At 41.4% G+C, this 17444-nt stretch overlaps 1 protein-coding gene across 2 annotated transcripts in view; it reads right to left on the reverse strand.

The window, feature by feature from the left end:
* HOOK3 (hook microtubule tethering protein 3) overlaps window positions 1–17444 on the reverse strand; it is a 119997-nt gene that overhangs the window by 11746 nt on the left and 90807 nt on the right. For both annotated transcript variants that reach the window (XM_056518236.1, XM_056518237.1), the window contains exons 15-20: window positions 17029–17169; window positions 14827–14914; window positions 12685–12719; window positions 11558–11640; window positions 1475–1575; window positions 906–1010 (exon numbers count right to left, since the gene is read on the reverse strand). In XM_056518236.1, the coding sequence (XP_056374211.1) occupies window positions 906–1010; window positions 1475–1575; window positions 11558–11640; window positions 12685–12719; window positions 14827–14914; window positions 17029–17169 (553 nt within the window). The remainder of the gene's footprint in view (window positions 1–905; window positions 1011–1474; window positions 1576–11557; window positions 11641–12684; window positions 12720–14826; window positions 14915–17028; window positions 17170–17444) is intronic.

Raw genomic sequence — 17444 nt, forward strand, 5'->3', positions numbered from 1 at the left:
TGGTGAAAGAATGGGCATCACTACAGGACAGTTACACATTACATACATAAAGTTTAGGACAAATTGATATTTCTTCTGAAGGGGTTGCTTAAAGTTGAACCCAATTTTGTTTTTACATAAAAATGTTGGAAATACAAAAAACTAAACTTTTTAAATTATGTAGATAACATTATATGTATATTTCTACTATACAGTACATTGGTTAAAAAAGGTGAATATTTTTGGGTGATAAATGCTGTCTTGTCCCTGCAGCTATTGCCTGTATGTGTGGAAATAAATACAGAAAGTGAGGGTGGGACAAGCTGAATTACGCCCCCAACTTGGCAAAATTTAAGAGATGTTTACATTTTGGACCGTGGAAATTCTGCTGTGCAAATGGAATAGCGGAATCCCCTTAACCATAATGGGCTATGAATATCTGGTGAATTTCCAGCTGAATTTTTCAGCAAAGTTCTGCACAGAAATTCCACCGTATGAACATAGCCCTGCTTGTCCACACACATACTTCCTACAATTTGTCTGTCCGGGTATGCTGGGAGTTGTAGTTTTGAAACAGCTGGAAGCATCCTGGTTGGGAAACACTGCTCAAAATTTTTTGTAACCAATGGATATTACAAATATACATGTAATGTTATGATCAACATTATATAAAAAGTTTTTTCAAAAGACAGGTACATGTCCATTTTTTTTAAATTAAAAAAAATTATTATTCACCAGTGAACAGAAGTACAGGCTACAGGACTCCCGTTCCAAAAAGAAAAAAGTAGGTCATACCAGGGAGGTGGACCCATGTCTATATTAAAGTCTCTTGTGTATACCAAGCAGGGTTATACGATTCCTAGAATATGTGTTTTTGATAATTTGATGTAAAAACAAGCATTTCTAAGGAAAAGTCAGTTTATTACCTCTAAGGAATGGAACATTTTATCCTTTTCTTGTAGTTGATTTTTTAAAGCTTGGATCTCTGGCCCACTTCCCTGATTCTGCTTGGGATCCAATGTACGAATAACCTAAGAGGACAAAAAAACGGTAAATGTGGGACAAGATCCAAGATGCATAATTGGCCCACACTTAAAAGGAGTACTCTGGCGGAAATGTACTTATCCCCTATCCAAAGGATAGCAGATAAGTAGCTGATCGCAGGGGGTCAGGCAACTAGGGCCTTCCGCAATCACCGGGTTTGGGCCCCAGTGTTCTCAGTGAGGAGCGTGTAGTCTACTGGTAGATGGCACACGTTTCATTCATTCTTATGGAAGCAGCGATAATGCCCAAGGTCTTTTCGCCACTCCCACAGAAATGAATAGAGCAAATGCAGGCTGAAGCATGCGCTCCTCACCGAGCACCGGGTCCCGTCCTGTCAGAACCCCCCCCTTCCGTGATCATCTACTTATCCACTATCTTGTGGATAGGGGATAAGTACCTTTTCACCAGAGATCTCATTTATATGGTGAATGTAATTTGAATAGAATCTTACGCTTTTTGCTTTTTCTAGATATTTTTTGTAGCGTTCTTCCATTTGCTTCATATCTTCTTCCTTCTTTCGTAAAGCTTCTTGTAATTCTTCAATTTTCATTGCTACATTGAAAAGTAAAACATTTAGTCATTTTTGTCAAAATCATTAAATAATAAGCTCTTTATTTTCATACTGCTACAAAAATGTAAGTTTTATTCGGATGTTATTAAGAAATGTATTTACAGTGCCTTGTAAAAGTATTCAGCCCCCTTAAACTGACTTTTTTCCACATTTCAGGCTTCAAACAAAGATATAAAACTGTAATTTTTTGTGAAGAATCAACAACAAGTGGGACACAATCATGAAGTGGAACAAAATTTATTGGATATTTAAAACTTTGTTAAATAAAAAACGGAAAAATCGGGCGTGCAAAATTATTCAGCCCCTTTACTTTCAGTGCAGCAAACTCTCTCCAGAAGTTCAGTGAGGATCTCTGAATGATCCAATGTTGACCTAAATGACTAATGATGATAAATAGAATCCACCTGTGTGCAATCAAGTCTCCGTATAAATGCACCTGCCCTGTGATAGTCTCAGAGGTCTGTTTAAAGCGCAGAGAGAATAATGAAGAACAAGGAACACACCAGGCAGGTCCGAGATACTGTTGTGGAGCAGTTTAAAGCTGGATTTGGATACAAAAAGATTTCCCAGGCTTTAAACATCCCAAGGAGCATTGTGCAAGCGATAATATTGAAATGGAAGGAGTATCAGACCACTGCAAATCTACGAAGACCTGGCCATCCCTCTAAACTTTCACCTCATACAAGGAGAAGACTGATCAGAGATGCAGCCAAGAGGCCCATGATCACTCTGGAGGAACTGCAGAGATCTACAGCTGAGGTGGGATACTCTGTCCATAGGACAACAATCAGTCGTATACTGCACAAATCTGGCCTTTATGGAAGAGTGGCAAGAAGAAAGCCATTTCTTAAAGATATCCATAAAAAGTGTCATTTAAAGTTTGCCACAAGCCACCTAGGAGGCACACCAAACATGTGGAAGAAGGTGCTCTGGTCAGATGAAACCAAAATCTAACTTTTTGGTAACAATGCAAAACGTTATGTTTGGTGTAAAAGCAACACAGCTCATCACCCTGAACACACCATCCTCACTGTCAAACATGGTGGTGGCAGCATCATGGTTTGGGCCTGCTTTTCTTCAGCAGGGACGGGGAAGATGGTTAAAATTGATGGGAAGATGGATGAAGCCAAATGCAGGACCATTCTGGAAGAAAACCTGATGGAGTCTGCAAAAGACCTGAGACTGGGACGGAGATTTGTCTTCCAACAAGACAATGATCCAAAACATAAAGCAAAATCTACAATGGAATGGTTCACAAATAAACATATCCAGGTGTTAGAATGGCCAAGTCACAGTCCAGACCTGAATCCAATCGAGAATCTGTGGAAGGAACTGAAAACTGCTGTTCACAAACGCTCTCCATTCAACCTCACTGAGCTCCAGCTGTTTTCCAAGGAGGAATGGGCAAAAATTTCAGTCCCTCGATGTGCAAAACTGATAGAGACATACCCCAAGCGACTTACAGCTGTAATGGCAGCAAAAGGTGGCGCTACAAAGTATTAACTTAAGGGGGCTGAATAATTTTGCACGCACAAATTTTCCATTTTTTATTTGTTAAAAAAGTTTGAAATATCCAATAAATTTCCCACAAGTGTCCCACTTGTTGTTGATTCTTCACAAAAAATACAGTTTTATATCTTTATGTTTGAAGCACGAAATGTGGCAAAAGGTCAAAAAGTTCAAGGGGGCTGAATACTTTCACAAGGCACTGTACTTTAAAAAAAACAAAAAGATAAAAAAAAAAACAGTATACATGGGTTATGCAGGCATCACCTCAATGGGATCCCATAAAAGCAACTACATTACACCAACTATTAGATGACTAACAAGATCGGTTGAGCAGCAAACATAGATTGCCACTATAACAATAAATTCTGCACCGTGCCTTTGGGGAGCAAAAGGAAATAGCAACTCAATAGATGCATGGGATTACATGATCGGTGTACCTGACAATCGGTAGTAATGCCAATTCGACCGCAGCCCCTATAGGTGCCCATTTCTAAAGCTGTATACATATCTGCATTTGAGGTTTTGTAATTTCTCCAATATAATTCCGCACACCATGACAGAAATAGAATGGACCCTCAATGAGCAATCTGTGTTTGGGATCAGACACCAATATTTTCATTGTCCCGCTCTTATGTTAAAACAGAACAATGAAAATCAACAGTAAATTTGCAAACAGTAAATTTGCCATTAACCCGTTCAGGACCCATGACGTAACGTTACGTCCCGACACCCTGGGTCTTAAGGATCCATGACGTACAGTTACGTCATGGGCAGTTCCGGTCCCCGCCGTGTGCCGGGCGGAGATCGGACTGGGATGCCTGCTGAAATCATTCAGCAGGCATCCCGTGCAAATGACCAGGGGGGTCATCAGACCCCCCCCCCCCCCATGTCGGCGATCGCAGCAAATCGCAAGTGAATTCACACTTGCGATTTGCGCAATTACGGGTCATTATGGGTCTATAGTGACCTGGTGACCCGGAATATAAGGGGGATCGCGGTTGTTTAAGACACCCAGGATCCCCCTGAAGTGATAGGAGTGAGGTGGCACGGGTGCCACCCCTCCTATCCCTGCTATTGGTGGTCTAGACGCGACCACCAATAGCAGATCGAGGGCGGGGGGGGGGGGGGGTTACTTTCGTTTTCCCCTTCCTGCCCTCCCACAATAGGCGGGGCAGGACGGGGAAACGACGGGGACCGGTGCCGAAGATCCACTTACCGATCCGGGTGGGCGATGGAGGCTGCGGCCGACAAAGATCGTCGAGCGGCGATGACGTGCGGCTGGATCCGACGGAAGCTGGTGAGTCGCCTAGCAACATCTGGAGGGTACAATTTAAGACCATTATACAGTGGTCTCTAACTGTAGCCCTCCAGATGTTGCAAAACTACAACTCCCAGCATGCCCAGACAGCTGTTTGGGCATGCTGGAATATGTAGTTTTGCAACAGCTGGAGGGCTACAGTTTGAAACCACTATATAGTGGTCCCTAAACTGTAGCCCTCCAGATCTTGCAAAACTACAACTCCTAGCATGCCCAAACAACTGTTTGCTGTCTGGGCATGCTGGGAATTGTAGTTTTGCAACAGCTGGAGGACCACAGTTTGGAGATCACTTTGCAGTGTTCTCTAAAACTGTAGCCCTCCAGATGTTGCAAAACTGCAAATCCCAGCATGTCCAAACAGCAATCAGCTGTCTCGGCATGCTGGGAGTTGTAGTTGCGCACCTCCAGCTATTGCATAGCTACATCTCCCAGCATGCCCTTCGGCGATCAGTACATGCTGGAAGTTGTAGTTTTGCAACAGCTGGAGGCAGACTGGTTGGAAAATACTGAGTTAGGTAACAGAACCTAACTGAAGGTTTTCCAACCAGTGTGTCTCCAGCTGTTGCAAAAGTACAACTCCCAGCATGCACGGTCTGTCAGTACATGCTGGGAGTTGTAGTTTTGAAACAGCTGGAGGTTTGCCCCCCCCCCCCCCATGTGAATGTACAGGGTACATTCACACAGGCAGGTTTACAGTAAGTTTCCTCCTTCAAGTTTGGGCTGTGGCAAATTTTTCACTGCAGCTCAAACTCCTAGCGGGAAACTCACCGTAACACGTCTGTGCGAATGTACCCTAAAAACACTACACTACACTACCACCTAATAAAGAGTAAAACACTACATATACACCCCTTACACTGTCTCCCCCCCCCCCCCCCCAATAAAAATTAAAACCGTATTGTATGGCAGTGTTTCCAAAACGGAGCCTCCAGCTGTTGCAAAACAACAACTCCCAGCATTTACGGACACCACTGACTGTCCAGGCATGCTGGGAATTTAGGCACTCTGTTTGGGAATCACTGGCGTATAATACCCCTATGTCCATCCTATGCGATCCCTAATTTAGTCCTCAAATGTGCATGGAGCTCTCTCACTTTGGAGCCCTGTCATATTTCAAGGAAACAGTTTAGGGCCATATATGGGGTATCTCCGTACTCGGGAGAAATTGCACTACAAATTTTGGGGGGCGTTTTCTCCTTTTACCCCTTATTAAAAGGAGAAGTTGGGGCTACACCAGCTTGTTAGTGTAAAAAAAAAAAAAAAAATTTACACTAAACATGCTGGTGTTGCCCTATACTTTTTATTTTCACAAGCATTAAAAAGAAAAAAAGACCCCCAAAATTTGTAACGCAATTTCTCCTGAGTACAGAAATACCCCATATCTAGGCGTAAAATGCTCTGCGGGCGCACAGCAAGGCTCAGGAGTGAGAGCGCACTATGTACATTTGAGGCCTAAATTTGTGATTTGCACAGGGGTGGCTGATATTACAGCGGTTCTGACATAAACGCAAAAAAATAAATACCCACATGTGATCCCATTTTGGAAACTACACCCCTCACGTAATATAATAAGGGATACAGTGAGCATTTACGCCCCACAGGTGTCTGACAGATTTTTGGAACAGTGGTCCGTGAAAATGAAAAATTTAATTTTTCATTTGCACAGCCCACTGTTCCAAAGATCTGTCAAACGCCAGTGGGGTGTAAATACTCACTGCACCCCTTATTAAATTCTGTGAGGGGTTTAGTTTCTAAAATAGGGTCACATGTGGGGGGGGGGGGGTCCACTGTTCTGGCACCACGGGGGGGGGGCTTTGTAAAAGTACACGGCCCCTGACTTCCATTCCAAACTATTTTTTTCCCAAAAGCTCAATGGCGCTCCTTTGGGGGGGAAGCACACATTTTAGAGAAAAAAAAAATTTTTTTTTTTACATATGCAAAAGTCGTGAAACCCTGGGGGGTATTAAGGCTCACTTTATTCCTTCTTACGTTCCCCAAGGGGTCTAGGTTCCAAAATGGTATGGCATGTGTTTTTTTTTTTTGCTGTTCTGGCACCATAGGGGCTTCCTAAAGGCAACATGCCCCCCAAAAACCATTTCAGAAAAACGTACTCTCCAAAATCCCCTTGTCGCTCCTTCGCGTCTGAGCCCTCTACTGCGCCCGCCGAACAATTAACATAGACATATGAGGTATGTGCTTACTCGAGAGAAATTGGGCTACAAATAGAAGTATACATTTTCTCCTTTTACCCCTTGTAAAAATTCAAAAATTGGGTCTACAATAACATGCGAGTGTAAAAAATTAAGATTGTGAATTTTCTCCTTCACTTTGCTGCTATTCCTGTGAGATACCTAAAGGGTTAAAATGCTGACTGAATGACATTATGAATACTTTAAGGGGTGCAGTTTTTATAATGGGGTCATTTGTGGGGTATTTCTAATATGAAGACCCTTCAAATCCACTTCCAACCTGAACTGGTCCCTGAAAAATAGTGAGTTTGAAAATTTTGTGAAAAATTGGAAAATTGCTGCTGAACTTTGAAGCCCTCTGGTGTCTTCCAAAAGTAAAAACTCATCAATTTTATGATGCAGACATAAAGTAGACATATTGTATATGTGAATCAAAAAAATTTTTTATTTGGAATATCCATTTTCCTTACAAGCAGAGAGCTTCAAAGATAGAAAAATGCTAAATTTTCATCAAATTTGGGGATTTTTCACCAAGAAAGGATGCAAGTTACCACAAAATTGTACCTCTATGTTAAAGTAGAATATGTCACGAAAAAACTTTCTCGGAATCAGAATGAAAGGTAAAAGCATCCCAGAGTTATTAATGCTTAAAGTGACAGTGGTCAGATGTGCAAAAAATGGCCGGGTCCTACAGTGAAAATTGGCTGGGTCCTTAAAGGGTTAAAGGGGTACGTCGGTGAAAAATCAACTGGTGCCAGAAAGTTAAACAGATTTGTAAATTACTTCTATTAAAAAATCTTAATCCTTCCTGTACTTATTAGCTGCTGAATACTACAGTGGAAATTCTTTTCTGTTTGAAACACAGAGCTGTCTGCTGACATCATGAGCCCAGTGCTCTCTGCTGACATCTCTGTCCATTTTTGTTCATCATTTTTGTGATGTCAGCAGACAGTTCTGTGTTTCAGAAAGAACATAATTTCTGCTGTAGTATTCAGCAGCTAATAAGTACGGGAAGGATTAAGATTTTTTTAATAGAAGTAATTTACAAATCTGTTTAACTTTCTGGCACCAGTTGATTTAACAAAAAAAAAAAAAGTTTTTCACCGGAGTACCCCTTTAACCCTATTCATTGCCAGGGACATATGCAATACGAAACAATATTAAAACATGGCATGAACAGAACATATAGCTGTCAACTGGTACAAGTATCCAAGCTAGTTGCAATATTTAGGAAGAATCACTTGTCAGGGTGGAGGATGCAAAGTTTTCCTTTTTGGCTCAGTGTGTAGAGAATGGGGGAGAGGGGAGCTGTAAGTAACAGCAGGAACAATTAACTGTATTCTCTCCCCATGTACAGCCTTGAGTGACCACAGGGATGTAGTTCAGGTTACCAAGTTATTTGTAGACCTGAGTCCCTATGGGTAGCTAAACCTGTCTAGTACAATCTTAAAGTCACGCTCCCTTCCATTCATTCATGGTGCCATGATTAAGAACCATATGGTTCGAAACGTGTCGACGTTTCTGCTTGCTTTTATATCTCACTATTTTTTTGGGTATCATTTTAATATGATTTAATAAATTTTGGATTTAATGGATTTTTGCAATTTTTTTTTTGCACTTTTTCGTTTTTGGATACTGTTTATACCAAGATTTGCAGCTTGGATCTGTATTTCGTGCTTCCTACATCATCTGAGGTCTCTTCTCATCAAGAAACATTCATAGGCGGTGAGCTGGTTTATTTTTCTACATTGACATTCTGTGTCATTATACCTAACTATAAAGAGGTCGTGCCCGCAACTACAGCAGGACAACATACTTTGAAAGCCATTGAACAAAACTTTATTGTGTAATTTTTATTAGTAAAAAGGGATTAGCTTGAATTAAACAAAATGCAAATAGTCACAAACTAAGCAACATATCTCCTATTATATTCCTGATTTCTAGGCAAGCAGCTGCCATTATAATCATGGCTTTAGACAGACAAGGACAACCGCCCACTGCAGCAGCTTTTTAATATATATACAGTGCAATCGAAAAGTCTTCAGACCCCTCACTTGTTCACATTTTGCCATGTTGTTATGGCGTGTGATAAAATAAAAAAAATAATAAATCAAGCTTTTTGTCATCATTCCACAGTCCATACCTCATAATGACAAAGTCAAAACAGAAAATGTTAGAAATGTGTGCAAATGTATTCAAAAGGGAAAAGTAAATCATCAAATGGACTTTGTAAAGGGTTTGAATACTTCTGACACCTGAAATTAATTCCTCTAGATCATGTCTGAGATGTTTCTACACCTTGGTGGGAGTCAACTGTGGTAAATTCAGGTGATTAGACATGAGATAGAAAGACACAGCCCTGTCTATATAATGTTTCACAGTTGAGAATGCATATCAGAGCAAAAACCAAGCCATGAGGTGCGAAGAACTGCCCGTAGAGTTCAAAGACAAGATTGTGAGGAATCTGTTAGGGAGAAAAAAATGGAGGGACCGGTACCGGCGCCTGGTGTATTACCCTTGGTAACAGGAGCTAAGAGTGGTCCAGAGCTGGACAGGAACCATAAAGATGGCTGCTCACCTTAGAGAAGTAGTAACAAGCATATAACCCCAACCTACCTGTAATTTGGCGTTTTTTATGTATTTATATGGAAGCTCATTCACTGTATGGTATCCTGATCAGAGGAAGGGAGGGATCCTCCCGAAACACGTCATCGCATGTTTTTTATTTTATCTTACCAATAAAAATGGTTCCACTGTGAACCTTATACCTTACTTTGGTCCCATTTCGTCATTCTGAAGGAGCCGCAACTCCATCTACAAAGGTTATTTTTCCAAGTTCCTCTGAAGATTGTGTGGAGGCACAGTTTTAGATAAGAAAAAAATCTGCAGCACTAAAAGTTCCCAAGAGCACAGTGGTGTTTGTAATACTTAAAGTGGAAAAATTTGGAACAACCTGGACTCTTCCTAGAGCTGACAACCCTAAACCTATTAATCAGGGGAGAAGGACCTTGGTCAAAGGTGACCAAGAACCCAAAAGGTCACTCTGGCTGAGCTGCAAACATTTTGGGGGAGAGGAATCAAAACCTGTCCGAAGGAAAAGTTGCAGAGTTGCCCTTAGCAACCAGTCAGATTGCTATTGTTTTTTTTTCATTTTTCAGAGGCTTTTTCAAAAATGAAAGAAGCGACCTCATTGGTTGCTATGGGCAACTGTTCATCTTTTCCTCTGGACAGAAGGTCAACCAGCACTGCTGCACTCCACAACCTGAATGAATGAACAAGAAGCAGCTTCTCCTCAATTATCTGGAGGAAACCAGGCACTTGCTCATCACCTGCCCAATACCATACCCTACAGTGACACATGGTGGTGGCAGTATCATGCTGTGGGGGATGTTTTTATCAGCTGGGACAGGGAGACTGGTCGTGGTAGAGGGAAGAGGGAAAGAGGAAAACTAAATTGAGCAAAGAACAGGGATATTCCTAATAAAACCCTGATCCAGAGTGCTCTAGACTTCAGACTAGACCACAGGTTCACCTTTCAACAAGACAATGAAGGGCATTTATTAAATGTGAACTTGCCTTTTGCTCACTTTAGAGCAAAAAAAAGTTGCCGGGAAAGTGGTGTCCGTGCGCCAAATTTATCAAATGGTGCACAGACTTTGATAAATGCTGAACAGCTCTGGTTAAATTTCACAGAGCAGTGGCGGGCCTTGTAACAATTGTATAAAAAGTCGCATGGACCTTAATACAATTGTCGCATGGAGTGATATAGGGCAGGGTTTAATTGCCCTGTGATTTCTTCTACATCTGGTCCGTGTGACTTTTTTGCGACTTTTCACAGAAAAGTCGCACATGATAAATTAGTGACCACTGCACAAAGGGATCTAAATCAGATCACTTTGTGGTCATAAAGACTAAACAGTCTAAATGAAAAGTCGCAGGAAAAGTTGCACGGGACCAGCTTGCGACTTTTCCTGCAACAAATTTAGAAGAAAAAAAGTTGTCTAAATTGTTTGATAAATTCCCATCAATGGGGGAGATTTATCAAAACTGTCCAGAGGAAAACTTGCTGAGTTGCCCATAGCAACCAATCAGATCACTTCTTTCATTCTTTAGAGGCCTTTTAAAAAATGAATGAAATCTGATTGGTTGCTATGGGCAGCTCAGCAACTTTCCCTCTGAACCGGTTTTGATAAATCTCCCCCATTGATTCTAAACACACAGCCAAGACAACATAGGAGTGGCCTATGGACAACTCCGTGAATGTCCTTGAGCAACCCAGCCAGAGCCCTGACTTGAAACTTAATAGAACATATCCAGAGAGAACCTGTCAGAGCCTAAAGGGACATATCTCCGGACCTAAGGAATATTTTAAGTTATAACTCCTGTTCACCCAGATTATAACCCAGTGTATTGATCATTTTCTTTTAAGATGATTTGCAGAGAAGAATGGCAAAAAAATCCCAATCCAGGGAAGCAAACTTTAATATTCAAGCCCTGTGCTAATATCAACAAAATACATTTTTTAAATTTTTTTAAAACAGGGTAAAAAAATTAAATAAAAATGAAAAATACACAGCACACTCTCTCTCTCTCTCTCTCTCTCAAACATTCCAAATATAATTTTATCAGGTTTAGTTTCATATGGGAATAATACCAGGGCAGGTGCAAGAGAAAACTGGAGTAGTGGTGCCTTATGAATGTGGGCTGGAATAGCAGACTACTCTAGTTTTACTCTGTACTATTTTTATAAATCATTCCCATTATGACATTCTACTATTCAACATAAACCAGACCTTAGAGGGATAGTAGATACATAAGCACAATGCATTTTGTACACAGAATACATTGTTTGCTGTTTACATTGTCTACTGAATTAATGTTTTCAAATAAATTTAATTTTATTTGTGGATTTTATAATGTTCCCCAATAAAGAAACTAAAAACTTACAGCTATTGTTGTATCGAGGCTCCAAATCTTCAATGATTGCACGTTTCTTCTGTAATTCATTGTTGGCTTCATGAAGCTTCTCTCTGCATTCATACAGACAAAACAGTTGGAAACACATAGAATTTTCAAAAGCACTATCCAAACACTGAAATCTAGCGAACATGAACTACTACAAGGAGATTACCTGTACTTAGTTTTATGGTTTTCTCTTTTTTATATATTGCATTAATAAGGTGAGGATGCTACTGAAAGTACACAGAACACTACATATTCAAGTGTGGTGTTTTGAGAGCAATCTATCCACCTTACAACACTATTAATGAACAATTCTGGTGAATACACTTAGGCCATGTTTACATGTCAGAATTTCCATTGCCGGATTCTGCATTGTAATCTGGCTTCAGCAGAGTCCTGTTGAATTCAACGGGATTCTGCTGCGCTGGGCATACGGCGGAATATCTGTGCCAGATGTTTCAAGATGAAAATTCCATTATCTGTGTCCGCACAAAGAATGAACTTGTTCATTCTTTGTGTGGACTCTGCACGGAATGCAAAGCAGTCTATGAGACGACGCATTCTTGTGCAGTCCTTGGCAGGTTATGCCGGCGCCCCGCAATATGTAGGATTGTCCGCACAGAGATTCTACGTGCTGACATTCCGACAAATGAACACAGCCATAGTGTATGCTCTACTCAAATACTAAGGTGACCAGTTCATCAATGCCTCAAATATTATAAAGTCAAAGACTATCTTCACATTAAGTTTTTTGGATATAAAATAGCCGATAAATGGATGTTTTGTTCCTTAAAATTTTTTTTTTTTTTTTAAATCAGATGAATTCAATTCACAGCAGGTCTTTGTGCACATAGAGTTTAAATTGCCATGGCTATAATTATAAAACTAAGCACCGGGGCCTTTATTTGGCTGATTTTGTGCCAGACTACATATGTATTTTGAAACAAAAAAAAAGGGCCAAATAACAGTCTAAATGCAAAAACAAAACAAAAAAAACACACCTGTCTATTTTTTTGCCTAGAAAAAAAGACATTTTTGAGCCACAAAATAAAAAAGTGCCTCACAGTAATAACTTTATACAAAACTTCGTTTTGGATTGATAATATACTTACAGATGTTCCTCAAGCTTCTTTTTTAAGAGAAGTGACTAAAAAAGAATTTAAAAAAAAACACAGCTATAAAGCCAATATTTAGGTGAACTATCAAAACTATTGATTAACTTTTCTAGACAGTGTCCAGAGAATCTGCTGATAAAACCTAAAGGAAAACTTCAGCCAAAACAAACCTATCACCTATCCACAGGATTGTGGATAAGTAGCTCATTGCAGGAGGTCCGACCGCTGGGATCCCGGCTGTCACCGGTAGATGGCACACGCTCCATTCATTTCCGTTCGGGCACCCAAGATGCCCGAATGCTGTACTCGAGTCTCACATAGAAATAAATGGAGTATGTGCAGTGTGGTCAAGCATGCGCTCCTCACTAAGAGCAGAGTCCCATCCGGGAGATAGCGCGGGGTCCCAGTGGTCTGACTGCCCGTGATCAGCTACTTATCCTGTGTGTCTGGAATTCTCCTTTAGACATTCATCTTTAGAGTAGGGTCACACATGCCAACTTTGCTGCTGCGTAAGTCAATGGGAAGAAAATTGGCTGGGTATTTTGCAACCCATTGACTTCAATATACACAGCAAAATACAGCATGTGTGACCCTACCCTTATAGTGTTAACAGGATAATAAAGAACTTTCTATGATCGCATACAATGTAGTATTGATAAGATATCATTAGGATTGCGAAGAGGGTTGGGTTTTAATAAGTCACGGATGATCTTCCCCAATAAACAAATTATAAATTAAATAAAAAGAATAATAAATATAAAAATTATATCATTTTACTGCATTTAATCATAAACCTATACTTACTATTGCCTTGTGAAAAGTCCAATCAAAAGAAGCATTGTAAAGAAGATCAAGCAAAAGAAAATTATTACAGCTGAATGCATGAAATGTTTATGTCCACCAGTAGAGGGCGAGATAGGCACAAAAAATATATAATGCCTCTTAAACAATCTTCAACACATACCATTCAATTTTTTGGGGTTAAGGCTGTATAACAATTGGTAAAATAAGTCAAACAGTTGGACCATAGGTCAATAAAGAACTAAGGATAGGCCATCTATTCTATATTAGCAGGGGTAAGACACCTGACACCCCTGCTGATCATCTAGTCGAAGGGGGTCAGCATTTTTAACGCTTGTACCTGCATCGCTATGCTTGCAGTGCAAGGTCATAGAGCAGACTCTTGTGGTGCAAGAGTCTGCACGTGAATTTGGCATCATTTCCTAGTTTACCCTATGATTGATCCAGCCCCCAGAGGAATACATTGAGAGAATGTCTTGATGCAGTGTTTCCCAACTAGGGTGCCTCCAGCTATTGCAAAACTACAACTCCCAAACTTGTAGTTTTGCAACAGCTGGAGGCACCCTGGTTGGGAAACACTCTCTTGATGTATACCTCCAACAGGAAATTCCGCTTAACTCTCAGAAGAATCCCATTGATCTTAATGGGATTTTGCTGAACTGTACACACAGTGGAACGCCACCCGGAAATCAACGTTACGGCGCTTAATGCCAGTGTGGCCATTAAGCACCGATTCCACCAGAGGCTTCTGCAGACGATTCAGAGTAGAATTTATGTAGTGTGCAAGGGCCCACAGATGTATAACTCTATATAGGCTTACATTGCCATACTTCACATAGGCTCCAACATTAAAACATATACCATGCAATATACTTTCATTTTGAAATGCCTCTGTATATGAAAGCACAGCAGACATTGGAAGAGAAGAAAAAAATATATTATATATTTATTTACATACATATATATGTATGGGCCAAAAGGAGACTCTTGGTTTAGCACCAGTAAATAGTGTCCTATGAATAGATTTGGTGTATGATCTGGGAGCCTTCTATATAAGATGTAAAAAAAACTCCTGATATGGATTTACAGATTTTTCCCATTACAATGACTGCAGCTCCGAAATATAACAAAGGCTATAACTTAGGGTGACTGAACGGAAGTCATGGATTCAAAAAGCCCCTCAACTATATCTATACAGGTCTAAAGTGAAGCTGACAAGGTGGATATACCTTAAGCTGCACAGAGTTGTATGTAATGTACAACAGAAAGCAAGTGTAAGAAGCCAGCAAGCAATGTATTAGGACATGAATACAATAACTCCAGCCTGTGACCACCTACATCTTCTGCCTTTGCTCCTTGATCTTGTAAGGACTTCTGTAATTCTTCCACCTGTGACTGTACTTCTATCAGTCTCTGATTTACAAGTCTAGAAAAAAGGTAAAAAGGGGGTGGAATATAAATCACATCACTATAAATCAAGGATAGATCTATTTGCTTTTCCAAAGAAGAACATTACAGTGACCCCCCGACCTACGATAATTTCAACATGTGATGCCCTCTCAGCGTCCATCGCATGTTGAAGGCAGCATCAACATACGATGCTTTTGTATGTCGGGGCCATCGCATAAACGGCTATCCTGCAGCGCAGACTGCTTCAGCTGCCACCGGATAGCCGTTTACGGTGCCCCTTGTGGTCCGCTGACGATCACTTACCTGTCCTCGGGGCTCGGGCGCGTCCTCTTCGGGATCCCCTGCATCGTCGGCGCTCTCCATCGTCATCATCACGTCGCTGCGCACCCGTAGTGACGTGATGGCGGCGGCGTGAGAGCGAGGATGCCGGGGAAGCAGAGGTCTTGCCGGAGCGACGGGGACACCTCGGGGACACGGCAACAGCGATGGAAGGCGACATCCAGGGCAGCGGTGACGGTCTGGAGCGGCGGGGAAAGGTGAGTACAACTACCTTTGACAGTGGTTTTCAACCTGCGGACCTCCAGATGTTGCAAAACTACAACACCCAGCATGCCCGGACAGCCGTTGTAGACCACTGTCCTATACTTTACATAGCACGGATCCTTCAACATGCGATGGTTTCAACAAACGATGGTCCGTTTGGAACGGATTACCATCGTATGTTGAGGGACCACTGTACAGATGACAGGAGACAGGATTGTACAGCTGGAGACGTGATATTGAGGCAACGAAAATAATACAGGGCTATACCAGATTTCTATGCTTTTGCACCAGCCTAGACTTACTTTTGCAACTGCACCAGAACTCTGAGACAATATGCAAAAAATAAAAAATAAACACCATAAAATACTTTTATTATGAGTTTCAGACACTCAACCTAAGGTCACAACCTTTTTATTCATCCTGGTGGTAAAGGGCCATAGTTTCAGAAAGGGGGCTTAGTGCAACAAAATTTGGGCATACGATTCTGTAGTAAAGAACAGATGCTGTATTTAGCAGTCAGCCGAATATTGTGTGAGAATTCTGAAGAGTTTTGCAAGTTTGCACTGTCTAAAGGGCATTTTACTTGGGCTTTTTATCGGGCAAAGGAGCCTTCCTAGGAACTCTTGATCCTAATAACAGGCCCATGTAAAGGTAAGGTCACACGTAATGCATCCGCTGCGTATTTGACTCTGCGGAAGCGCTACTGCCTGTCCCTAGAGTAAGCGCAGCAGCAATCCAGACCGAGAGGGAGGGGAGAGTCGCGCGCGATGCACAGCTCTCCAGATATAGTGGCCGCTCCTCCTGCTCCCCTGGGCTAGGCTGAGAGCAGCCACGATCTCTGGAGCACACTACCCATGTGCACACGCAACTCACAGCTCCCTGTGTCTGCAGGTAGCAGTGGATTGCTGCTGTGAGCAAGACACGGGGGAAAAACAGCTGGAGGCACACTCTAGGGATGGGCAGTAGAGTGTGCAGTGTCGAATATACACTGGATGCGCTGTGTAGGACCCTACCCTAAAAGGGCCAGCAAACCATCAATCAATCAAATACGCATTCGTCAGCTGAGTGGACCTTTTGTGCGGCATTTCTTAGCCTGCTGGGAGTTGTAGTTTTGAAACACCTGGTGGCACACAGGTTAGGAAAGACTGAATTAGACAGTTTAAGTAAATCTAGCCACAGTGTAGCAGTAAAGACTACTCTATCTGCCCTCCAGACAGCAAGGAATGTGTCAGATAGGTCCCATTAGTACAAAACATTGACTGTATGCTGTTAAGTCAGCGTTTCCCAACCAGGGTGCCTCCAGCTGTTACAAAACTACAACGGCTGTCCAGGAATTCTGGGAGTTGTAGTTTTGCAACAGCTGGAGGCACCTTGGTTGGCAAATACTGTGTTAAGCAGATTAAAACTATTGCACCACCTATATATAAACTACAGCTAGTACCATGTGCCCAGAAATGTTAATATATACATAATAACTGTATGTTAGGTTTTCTCTCATATTGTAGATCATGCAGCAGGAAAAGAAAGCCAAGCTGGCAGGAATCACTGTCTGAAGGCAACAACAAAGCAGCATATGGCTTTTCACACCTGTTCTCTGTCTCCAGCTCATTTTTCCGCGTGTTTGCATCATCGAGCAGGCTCTGTAACAGAGTGATTTTCTCATTGTCTGATCCTTCTTGATTAATTTTTAACATCTTATTTTCATGCTGGAGGCGAATCAGCTTCTCCCTTGAGAAGAAACACATTATGAGGAGTTGCCGCTTCTTAATTTCTGCGTGACTTTCCAATTAAGTTCATTGCTGTATCGTGTAGGCAGCTTATCAGACAGCCCCCTCTAGAACATTCATTACATTTCCAAAATTAAAATAACCCCCACCACCCAAAATTGTTAGCATTCTGTACATACACAAAATACAATCTACTGAATTACAGCAGGCTATGAATATAGGGCATTTGTTTCATGGTTTATCTTAAAGGGGTACTCTGCCCCTAGACATCTTATC

The sequence above is a fragment of the Hyla sarda genome, chromosome 1 (genome assembly GCF_029499605.1).
Source record: "Hyla sarda isolate aHylSar1 chromosome 1, aHylSar1.hap1, whole genome shotgun sequence".
Classification (NCBI taxonomy): domain Eukaryota; kingdom Metazoa; phylum Chordata; class Amphibia; order Anura; family Hylidae; genus Hyla; species Hyla sarda.